Source organism: Falco naumanni, chromosome 6 (genome assembly GCF_017639655.2).
Source record: "Falco naumanni isolate bFalNau1 chromosome 6, bFalNau1.pat, whole genome shotgun sequence".
In the NCBI taxonomy this organism is placed as follows: Eukaryota; Metazoa; Chordata; class Aves; order Falconiformes; family Falconidae; genus Falco; species Falco naumanni.
The window spans coordinates 61,438,279-61,450,565 of record NC_054059.1 but is presented as its reverse complement, the minus strand read 5'-3'; the positions used below and the strand labels follow the sequence as shown (position 1 = coordinate 61,450,565).

Genomic DNA, 12,287 nt, shown 5'->3' with positions numbered 1-12,287 from the left:
AAGACAGCCATAATCTTCATAGATGTACCTTTGAACTTTCAATATTCATACCTGTCACATTTTAACCTCTAATTTTATTGGAGAAACAAATGAACTATAATTGCTTTAGGTGCATAATTGTGGATGCACGGCCAGTACTCAGAAGTGCATATGCTTAGAGTTACGCATTTTACAGGGACAGAAATACAGGAACAACTTTAGCAATTTTCAGGAGCATCAGGAAAAATCTGAAGTCATCCATCATACTGACTCACATACCATTTTCTAGAAACTACCTAATTTTCCAAGCCCATACTTCTTGTTTCTGACAACACTGAATTAAGTTACAGTAGCATCTATTACTTGAGGATTCTTGAGTCATTTAAACTTGTTTTCCATCAGAGCGTTCCGTCAAGATTGGCTTATCAGTGGCAAGGGTATAGCAGGAGCTATAATGTTTTTCACCTCCTTCTTTATCAACTGTCTCTCAATAGCTGTAAGACTTAGTCCATAAACCACCATCAGTTTAAACTATATTAGCACTGTACAATAATGGCAAGAGAGCAATAAGAAGTGATGTTGTACTACTTAGCGCACCAGTGAGCTATTTTTCTTGATGCTGGGAATCATCCAGGTCTATTACTGTAGGCTCTCAGCTCCTCTGAGAAAACTGGGAGCTAATGATGATCTTAACAGAACTGAAACTTTTAAAACTGTTTCTCATATTTCTATCACTGTATTTATAACGTCCTGAACCTCAGGCTGCTAAAAACCACTGCAAGTGAGATGAGCTAATAAAATGTGACAGAGAACTTCATTTTCTCCGAGACAGAGAGCCGTCAGTCCTTCCACATCCCACATGCCTTCGAACAGCTGAAAGCTCAGACTGGTGTATTTGAAACAGAGTAAGAACAAATACCTGTCTTATAAAAAGACATCTATTTGTGTGCTTTATTCCTGAATTGCAAAACTAATGGCGATCAGCAGCCCAATGGCTGCCTAGCTTTCATTGGCTAAAATGTAGTATTTTCAGCAGCTGTCATATTTCCTATGGAATTCCAGCCTGAGAAATTACAGCTCACTCTTAATCCATACTTCAGGACCTTTTTCTGTTTCTAAGACTGGAAATCTCACTTATTGAATTAATTTTTGGGAAATTATGGAAGAAAAGTTACTTGTTTAAAAGTACCATATTCCTCAATTAGTGTTTGTAACTACTTTTGTAAGCTGTCATGTGGAAAGTTAATTCTGTCATTTATTTTATCTAGGAGTCTTAATTTCTCTGGTCATACTTGGGCAGAAAGTGACAATTTATAAAAAGTTATGGGCTGCAGGTAGCTTAAATCGGTTTATTTGGCCAAAATAACCTGAAATACAATTCCATTATTGGAAGTTCATCTAGAATTGTATTTTTGATTCCATCAGAAAGATTGGAATATTTTCAATCTATCCAGTGCTCCGTAGACAAGGAAGTTGCCAAGAATTGTAAATGGAGAGACCTTCATTCTTAAAGAGAAAAAGGCTGGGTGCTCCAAGTCCTGTGATTTGTAGCTGAAAAAGCAATAGGAAATTTCTGATTGGAAAGCAGATGGCTGTTTCAAAACTTAGGCATGTTTTTAGATAAACTTGCGCTTTTTTTCTTTGTTGACTTACTGGTAGGATGAAGCTAACTATTGCATCAACACACACCCTGTGCCTGCAGTTTGCCCATAATGATTTACCACCGGACTCTGTCAAGTTAATAGCATGGAAATTTTGTGACCACGCTTTCCTTTGCTATTTTTTGATGTATTTCTTATTTAAAAATACAAGAGAAGTGCCTTCTTTGCACTTAACAGGTAGTGCAGCAGATTATGTCAGTAGCATCTTGCTAAATAGTAAGTGCAGGGGTAAGTTTTATCTGTGTAAGAATAGTCTTTTAAAAAAATCCAGTTCCTTTGTTATTAAAGAATTGTAAAAGACATATTTGTGAGCATGTGTGTGTGTGTGTGAAATTGGGTTAAAGCTTATTATAAATTAAACCCATTATTAAGAATTTCTGCAACTGGCAATATACAAGAGTTGGGAACTTTTTTAGGTAAGATGTCATCTTAAGAAGCTGCTCCAGAGACTCCCGAGACTTGGTGAATATAATTCTGCTTTTTTTTTCATCTGAAGCCAGCAATCTGTGCTGGTCCCTCAAACTGTCACTTAAAAGCAGCAGAACCTGAGTCAGCCACAGCTTTGAGGCAGATGTACCTAGACCTTGAATTCTAGTGAGCTCCCCAGAAGGCTTTTAAATTCAAGCCCAGTCATATTTGAATAGAAATTAGAACGTTAACACTTTAAATAGAAAAACTCAAAGCAACGAGGAAAGCCAAAAGGTGAAGGATAAGAAACGTGTGCAGCTCTCCCGTTGCCCAGCGTGGCCTTCCAGACTGCTGGGATCCTCCAGCTCTCGGGAAGTACCAGCCATGTGGCCAGGTCTGTCTGTCCCTTCCCTTTCCTCAGGGCTGTCCCTGGGATGCTGGGTGAGCTGCAACCCTTGGCTTTGTGCGGTGGCTCTCCTCTGCCTGCCTGGGCCTTGCTATCCCTGCTATCCCCACTATCCCCACAGCCTTCTCCCTGTGTCCACCAAAGGGAAAAACAACCCCACTTCCCTCATTGGGGCCCCATCCAAGTCGGTGACTTGTTACAGAAACATCATAGATGATGGGGAACACATAGATACAGCTGATACCATGCAATACAGAGGAAAGTATCTATAAAGTTTGGTCTAGAGCCAGAGTGTGAGTGAATAAGGAGGTGGTGGGGAGCTGGGGAGGTGGCAAGAGAGGGTGATGAGAGCAAGAAGGTGCAGAGGTCCCCTCCGCTCCCCAGATTAAGGCATAAAGTCTTTTAACTGCAATGAGAAGGAATTAATTTTGTACTTCTGGCCCTCCTGGAAGGGCTCAAAGGCTTGATTTTAGGAGGGTGTGTGGGTCTTCTTTTTCAGCTTACTTGGGACACAGAACAGAAACCAGATGAGGAACTCACGAGTAGTGTTTTACTCCCCTACTGGCTTTTTTTCACAAATTAGGCCCTAGGGTGTCAAGGCCTGGAGCTTTTCAGACCAGTCTGAAGGTTTGAAATGCATGAAGTCCATAGTACCATCCTAAAGACATTAAAGTGTTCACATTTGGAAAATAAAGAGCTATCAAGATACTGCAGAGAACCTGCACTTCTTTTGAGCATCACTGGGAGGTTGAGGTACCCTGCAACTCACCAGGTAGAAACTTCACGCTTTGTGCCGATACCCAGTACAAAGCCTATACATCATTTAAATGTGACTGAAGATTTCAAAATAATGACTCAGTGGGAATTAAGTGATGGATAGGGTTGGTGTTGCATGGGTTTCACTCTCTGATTTGAAGGTTAATATTAATAGTTATTCATATTTTAATGCAGTATATGGGTTTAGCTGGGATTCAGGCTTTGGTATTTCACTGTTCAGCAATGGCTTGATGCCTATATTCTGAAAATATTTTTTGTTGTTTTGTTCTGCCCTATTAGAAATATATAAAATATCCTTTGTTTAGACCTTCAAGACCATCATATTTTCTTGAGACATCACCTAGAATGATCATGGAGAATGTACACTATGGGAGCATTTGGCTAATAGAATAAATGTGGCACATGTGCCAATGGTGTTATTATCAGTATATATGTAGGGGAACTTGGTTTCCCTTTAGTGCTATGAACAGTTTATTATAGAATATTGTGACTACTTCTGTAAACTGCTCTAAATTTCATGCATTAATTGAACCTACTTGCCGCAATCCTTAACCCTATTGAGAGGAGCAGAGGACAGAAGGCTTGTGTGTGCCAACTTGTAGAATTTCTTTCCCGTGTAACAAGCATGTCAGAATAATGAGAAAATAAGAAAAGATAAGTTTCCGTGCAAAATTAGTGTAGAATCTTATTCTCCAGATGCAATTGATTTCAGAGCAGTGCAGGACTAATAGGAAGCTTCATATGCTTAAGACCTATCATAAAATCTGCAGCTTTAGCTTTCAATGAGAGGTCAGTTGATTGCCCTGAAAAGAAGTTTTACCAAAACTTGTTAATTTATTCTTTCACAAGCTGCCTATGTGTGTGTTAAGTGTGAACAGTAAAATGTGGAAGTAATGTCCATGTCCTCATTAAGCAGCTATTCAAATGCAGGGTACTGTGGAAATTTAGGAACTTGGCCACAGTGGAAGCAGCCACATTGGGGCGGTGGTGGGAGATAGAGTTTGTGTTTTTGACATGTATGCCGTTCCTGTGGGAATGTGTGTCAACATTGCTATCGGTAGGTGTATATAATAAGATTCCACATCCACCTTTAAACATTTAAATGAATTGGACTGGATTCTTGTAGGGGCATAATTTCAGCTCAGTTTGAATCAAAGTAAAGTTTATAAGACTTTGTTTTATTTTTTCTTGAGCTTTTACAGAAACACGCTAAAATGTACTGAAGTGAAGAAGCTTGGCAAAACCACAGTGTAGTGACAGACATCATCAACATTGCTATGGCATAGCAGTAATCAGTCTCTAAATGAAGTGTATATGTTTTTTTCTTTTTTTAAATACATGCTTGGAACATTTGGAGCAGTAACTTTGTATAGCAGTCATTACCATCATGGAGAAAGCGTGGTCCTGCCTGCAGGCCCCCTTTTAACAGTGCTATGCAGCAGCCTTTACAGATGTGTTCCTCTAGTAAAATCTCAGCTCAGGAAACAGACTGCTAATCTCTCATCTGCTGGAGCCTTTGGCACGCTGAAGGATTAACACACCTCATGCTGAAGATTAAAAGTAGCAGTAGCCTCTGTTCTTTACCCTCTGAGGTACCCTCTAACTGATGCAGTGGGGACCCATCGGTGGAAAGAGACCAAATAAACTACAAAAGAGAGGAGGGAAAGCAATTAAAATAAAATTGTCATGGAGAGTGCTTTAGAGCAGGATTTAGTGTCAGAGTAAAACAGGCCCAAATGTTTAAATCACTTGGCCGCGCTCTGTATGGCGCTGTTTCTCCAGCATACAGCAGCTGTGACTGTGTGTCCCCTTCTGAATGTTGCCCTGCGTTTATTTTGTGTTGTGAATGGTGTTTTAATATTCTGGGGAGGACGTGGATATGAGCTAATAGTCAAAGCTAAATGTTTTAACTTTATGAAAAATATTAACAGATGAACATGAGAATAGCTGTTTACTACTTTGTATCACACTAGTGCGTATGTGCAAGCAACAAGCGCTAGCTTCAGACTTCTTTGATATGGGAATGTCTGCCTTCAGAAGTTTATGGTCTTATCATGGCTGATAAACAAGGAGAAACTCAAGTGACAGAAATTTCTGTATGCCTGGAGGAGCAAGTAAAAATGATGCTCAGCAGCTACCAGCCCAGGCATTTAAACAGAATTAAATGGCTCCCAATGCGAAGATAATGCTTTGTCTTCTGGCTCCTCTTTTAAAGAGGTGATAAAGAATTATTGTTTGATTTCTGTTAGGTTATTGTGAAAAACCCATGATAGATGCCTAGCAGTGTGACACCTGGAGATTCAGGACTGATTCTGACCTACTTCTTACTACAAAATACCCATCTGACTCAATAGGAAATGCTGGACAGATTAACTGGCAAGTGTAGCAACAGTGAAATGAATTTGATTGGTTCCAATGCAGGATTTTAATTCAAGCAAAAACATTACTAAAGCTGGCCCTAAATTGATGGTTTAAGGAGAAGAATGTCTTCTATTTGCTCTGTATTAGTGAATGACTATTGTTAAGATGAGAGGAAACAGCCTCAAGTTGTGCCAGGGAAGGCTGAGATTGGATGTCAGGAAAAACTTCACCAAAAGGGAAGCCAAGCATTGGAACAGGCTGCTCAGGGATATGGTTGAGTCACAGTCCCTGGAGGTATTTAAAAGATGTGTAGATGTGGCACTTAGGTACATGGTTTAGTGGTAGACTGGGCAGTGCTAGGTTAATGGTTGGACTCTATGATCTTAAACGTCTTTTCCAACCTAAATGATTCTGTGATTCCATTTGTTCATGAGATTAAAGTTTAGAGACAAGCTGCAAATCTTCCCCTATTCTTACTTAGCTTGAGAAGATGCTGTTGATCTTAGGGAGGAAAAATGGGATCTCTGAAGAACTGCTTTATTTTGATTTAAATAGAATACAAGTAGAGAAAAAGAATAGCTCTCAACTAAAGAGAAATTGGACCCCGAAAATCAGAAACCTTCACTTTTATAAAGCTTTTTATACTGAGACTCTTTTTGGTGCTGTTTGAAGGCCCTGAAACTATATGCTTTTCTTCAAGGTATGAATGAATGTTGCTTCCTCAGTGAATGAATGTACTGCTGAAACCAGCATGGTAGACCAAAGGCTTAGGGAAGAAACCATTCTTTGTGCTAGTCTGAGTAGTGGAGGGTATGAAAACCAACATGGAAGGTGTTGCAGATAAGATCCATGTTTCGTATTTCAACAGTATTACAGTATTTAGGAAATATACTGAGTGCCAGAGATGACAGCAACGAGTCACTTTTTGCTCTGTCTAAAGAATGAAGTAGGTCTTCCACAGCCACTGAAAGCTTCTTTTCAATGTTTGTTTGCTGCTGCTTCTTAAAAAAGAATATGTATATGATTATTCTTATCCAGGTATTAAAGGCTCAGGAGCTAAGACTCTTTTATTATTAGAAAATTGTTGGCAGGAAAAATGAAATACAGATAATGCTATCAGGCGTTTTCTCTACAATTCAGGCATCTTACATTAGTTACTAGGGTTATCCAAACATTATATTATTCTTTGTTGCTTCTGATGTTGTCATTAATTCAAACAAATAATGTAAGATTTTTTTCTACTTTTCTGCTTGGAGAGAGATGAGTTGTTATCTTCCATTCATGCAAGGCAAAAATCAGCATTTTGTTGATCTTGTGCTTTTGTTTCTTTCATACATTCATTTCACCTGTTTTCCATGGTGGTTAGTGTTTGTTGCAACCTACGCTTATGAGATAAGGGAAGCATACCAAGTCTTCTGTGCTGCTATTTGTCATTCAAGTCTGTAATGGACACATTTTTAGGTATGGTAGGAGAGCTTAATGTGGGCATCAACAGTCTTAGGAATAGCTATACTGTGTAAAATGGATCATCTTTGCTTGAAGTCTGTGTACTTCATGGATGTTTGAATTAGTTCTGCTTAACCATCTAACTTATGCTACTCTTTGCACTGATGAGATAAGAATAAGAGATGTATCTTTCTATGTCATACATTATCTATGAAATGTTTAACTAAGTTCTGACTGGAAGAGGAACACAACAGCTTGATTTCAGAATGAGTTTTCTTACATAGTTAAAAATGCCAAATGTGTGCAAAAATCGGAGACGAGCAGTACTTATTCAGTATCACTTACACAGTCAGTGTTTTGAAAGCCAGTGATGGCTGTACTACTTACACTGGTCTTCCTCAAAGTAGTTTTCTGCATTTTTTTCATTGAGTTGATGCCCCAAAGACAATTTTTACTTAAAGGCTGTTTCAAGCTACAAAGATAATACTCTGATCCACATCCAGCCTTTATCTATAGACTTGGAGGTGTTCACGTTCACAGTCCAGATTCTTGTCCATGTCTACTTTTACTGAACTCCTAATTACCCTTCTTTAATGACTTAAGTAATACAATATTGAATGGAATTTTTGATGCATTTTGTAATTGACAGAAGACATAGAAAGCTGTTCTAAATTACTTCTTAGGAAGACCATAAAATCTGAATTACCTTGAGTTACCTTCTTGTTTGTATGTTCATGAAATGTAAAATACAGAAGCTGAGGACAGGAGATTGTATATGTGTGTGTCTATATATATGTATGTGTGTCTCTCTTTATATATATATGTCAGGCTTTAGATGGCTGCTTGAATTCTTCAGGAAAACTGCTGCTTGTAGATGTGGTTGAATGCCTTGCCAAAGAATTAATTATGAAAAAAGTACATCTGTTTTATAATTGCGAAATGGCAATGACAGAATCAAAATGTACTCCAGAGAGGGCTATAGTTATCGGATACAGCCTTGAGATATTACCTAGGGTTTTTCATTTTTTGTTGATTGGATTTTTAGTACAGACATCGGTACTGCCTGGTTAGGCTTGGTGACATACCTGAATATAGAAAGCTGAGATAAAAAAGTTATGTCTTTTATAAGACCTCATCAAACTTTCCACCAGTCTAAAAAAAATGTAATGATTAGTGATGTCCAACAGCTAACTGCCATATGGAGCAAGGAATATTTTAATGGGAAAATCCTTTAATGATTGAGGATATATTTAGCTTTCTGTAAATCTAAGCAGGATCCAAGAGGCTTCTTTCCAGAACAGATGTAGTCCTACAATGGACATAATACAACATTTGCTCATGGGCATAGCTGAGGTACAGAGAACACCTAATAAAAACCTGCACCTCCTTAAAGCAAGCAACACATTTAGAGATAGATATTTGCAAACATTTAATTTACAAATGAAATAAAATTACAAAAACTGCATTAGGCAAAAGGACAGCCTGCATGAAACTTCATTACACAAGAAGGACCTAGGAAACACTATCCAGCTAAATGAAGAACTTTAAACAAATTTACAAGATTAATATGTGGATTTAAATTGCAGTCACTGTTCAGATTTCCCGCTTTAGGTCAGCAGTATAGCAGGTAATGGCAGGAACTGAGGATCCATGGATTTGGCAGTGTTCACATCATAGTCTCAGACGTCATCTCTGTTGAGTGTGTTTGTTTCCCATGGTTACGTTTCACAGTAGAGTGAGTAATGCGAAAGTGGAGGCAGCAGTTGTGGAGTCTTAGTTGCTACTTATCCAGCAGTCTGCCGTCAAAACACGGGGTTTAGCACAATAAAGTTTGTACTCTTACTATTTGTGTCAGGCTGTTTGTCAGCGATGTATGTTAGCTGAATGTAACTACCCAGACTGCTGTGGTTTCAGTGTCTGTTTGGTTGAATCATGCCACAGCTGACACCCAGACACATTAGTGGGAGGATTGTTTATGAGAAAAAGGGAAACATATTTGCCATTTGATTTTACCCGGAAAGTTGTTATGGGAGCACAGATGCTTATGGCTGCTGAATATGCCCAGCCGAGGTCAGGGAAATCTGTCAGGGAAAGCAAAGCAGCCTTGAAGCAATTTTTTTTAACCATCTGGCAGAGGAGAACACACATGAAATACTGTTGCAGCTGAGCAGAGTGCTGCCCTCCTTTGTCTACTCCCTTAGGATTGACTAATCCCCTTTCCTCGTACCAGGCTCTGATGAGACATTGCAGAGTGTGCTCCTCTCCCACCTTCCCCTCTCCTTCGTGGGTTCCCCCAGGGACCTACTACTCCTCTTTTCTGGTACTTGGTGACAGCTGCAGCCAGCGAGGCTTGAACTATCTGTCTGTACCCTTTGGATGTCCTTTTGCTGTCCCTTGCAGTCATTGTGCTTGCTTCTCTTCCAGGTCAACACTTTTGCATTGCATGCTTCTGCATGGGAAGGTGTAACTGGGGAGCAGGCCTAGTCAGCGTGAAAATACTGACACATGGAGAACCTGGGAAACCTCTTAAGGACAATTAAAAATACACATATTCCTGCACTGTGAGGATAAGAGATAATAATTGGAAAAGGGCAATTGTTTGGACTGAATTGTGCAGCGCAGTTAGACAATAAATTCAGTGAGAAGAGTAAAAGAGATATAGTTGGAAGTGGACAGGGCTAGTGGTTTATATATATTCAGATATAGTGGTTTCTTGAAGAAAGATGAGAAAGCTATAGGAAGACAGAGGACATGCACAAAAGGAGCAACTGTCAGAGACCTGTGAGGAGAGAGAATGGGGAACATTGTAATAGGGGAATGCAGAGGAGACTGGAGATTAAAGTCAAGAAAAACAGATTAAAGCAAGAAGCCAAACCAGAAAATATATTTTTAAGAACCAGAAGAAGACAGGAAAGGAAAAAGGGGAACCTCCCACTCCTGCTGAGCAGAAGAGGAAGTAAACAGTGACAAAGATGGAAGAAAAAGTTCATATATTTGCACAGTAGATGGGAAGAATAGTTTGTACAGTGAAACGGAAATTAAGTGAGAGGAAGTAAGTTATACAGTAAATTAATGTTGATGGTGAAACACAATAAAATTTTTTCTCTGCTTTTTCTCTGTGGCTACTAAGTCCTTGAAGAGCTGTGATTCCCACTGTCTGAATGATACTAGTAGGTCTTTCTGTTAGGGAAGATGCTCAAAGGAAGCAGTGCTGTATTTTGGTTGATTTAAACTATCATTTATCCTTTGTGAAATGTGAAATGTGAAATTAAATGATAGAGATGTACCATCTGCTGTTGTTTAATATCTGAATAAAAGCTAGTGTGTTTGGGCAATGTTTAAGCCTGTGGTAAAAGCAGAAATAATGGAAACGTTATGTCAGCTACACCCAGCAGATCCCTCATTAACTGAAGCATCGCGTTTCTTCCCATGTCTTAGTCTTCTCACTGTCGAACATGATTCCTGGAGGAGGATGAGCATTTCCTCCTTGACAAGGAGGCTGAGTGTTTTATATCTGTTTTTCTCATTCATTTTAGGGATCTCTTGCTGTCTGTGGCGCTCGGCCAGGTACTCTCCCTCCTTATCTGTGGCATCGGTCTCACAAGCAAGTATTTGTCAGAAGATTTCCATGCCAACACACCTGTTTTTCAGAGCTTCCTCAATTATATCCTTCTATTCTTGGTCTACACAACAACACTAGCTGTCAGACAAGGTAAGTGCCTCTCTGAAAGTGTTTGATAGAAAACAGTGAGGATAAAGGCTTTTGCAGAACAAGCAGCTATGTGATTTAGATACATATGCCATTAACATTTGTTACATATTTATATTACTAGTAATACATATTGGATGAACTGAAAGAACCCCAACAAATCTTCATTAGCAAAGTATGAATCAGTATATGTTGGGGATAGTGGTGCTGCCTAAAAGCAGTACTTTTCACTTCCTAACTGTTCTTACAGGAATGCTCCTCTTACACCTGCCTCTCTGGCACCGTAACCGCAAACTCAGGGTTCATTTTGGATTTGGCTGCATGCCTTCCTGGGAAATACTACTATGCTTTACATCTTGGATAGGCTAAGGAGAGCTCAGCTGCAAGCAAAGAAGAGCTTGCTAGTTTGAGTTACTGATCACAGCAATTCAATAGTTCACCTATTAGAAAAAAACGGAAGCCAGTTTTTAGCCATTGGGAAGTAGAAGATGAAGAGAGGGAGTTCAGGATGCTGTCTCTGTGGGGTGCTGTGTGGGCAGAGCAGCTCTATGGCCCTGTCACTGTTTTGCAACAGGTCCTGTATAACCAATATGACCTCCAAAGTGAGAAATGCATTATAGTACACTTTGGTACTATGTACAAATGATCCTCTCTTTCACAGTCTGTATATAATACAGGGAGTTTGTGCCTGGCCCGCCCATCCCTCCTTTCTTTGAGATTTCATGTCTAGAAGAGGTGTGGGAAGTAAATGCGTTTTAAGTACATTTCTCACCCACTCATTTTTTTGTAATCTTTTTTATTTATTCACCTTCACAGAACATGTGGATTAAAACAAAATAAAAGAGCAAAAATAACATGTGCTTTCCTGACTCTGCTCTCCTGACATAAGGAGAGAAGGGCTCTATGGAGGAAAATAACTACAAAATGTATTAGGCTGTGGTACATTTATCAGCATACTGAGAGGTTCATGTTTTCTTACAAGAACAAGTATTTTTGGATCGTTCTTTGATAGTACATCTTTTAATGATTTGGGAACAGGCCTGAAGCTTAGGTTCTTCACTCACAGTACAGTCTTGTGATATAATACTATAAAGTGTTCCAAAACAGCAAGGACTTCATTTCCATGCAAAAAAAGAACAGTCAGAAATATACCGCTGTACTGAAACACAAAACATTTAAATGTGTTACAGCTTCAGTTTTATAAACCATGGTCTCCATTGACATTTTTCAGAAGCGACGAAGGCCAATCTGTAGAGGAAATGTTAGCTCTTAGATAGGGAGAGATTGCTCAGGCAGTGTTTCACTGTCTTGGTATTTCAGTTTGCGTAGGGAGAAACATCATCACAGGCTTTGCTCTCCAAAAGGTTTAATGCACGTAGTAGTACCATCTTTCTGGAGAACTGTGTTTAAAATTATTATTATTCTGAGTGCAGGATTGCCTAGATGTTCATAGTTCTGTCCCAGAAATGTCCTTTTCAGGACTGATTTAGATACTGTGGAAGCCAAGTCGCTATGACTTTTAAATAGATTTTACTTTTTT

The 12,287-nt window shown here is 39.2% G+C and overlaps 1 protein-coding gene across 1 annotated transcript in view; it reads left to right on the top strand.

Moving 5' to 3' along the window:
• SLC35F1 (solute carrier family 35 member F1) overlaps positions 1 to 12,287 on the top strand; it is a 253,835-nt gene that overhangs the window by 136,515 nt on the left and 105,033 nt on the right. Inside the window, exon 2 of the mRNA XM_040599259.1 lies at positions 10,575 to 10,750. Within this exon, the coding sequence (XP_040455193.1) occupies positions 10,575 to 10,750 (176 nt within the window). The remainder of the gene's footprint in view (positions 1 to 10,574; positions 10,751 to 12,287) is intronic.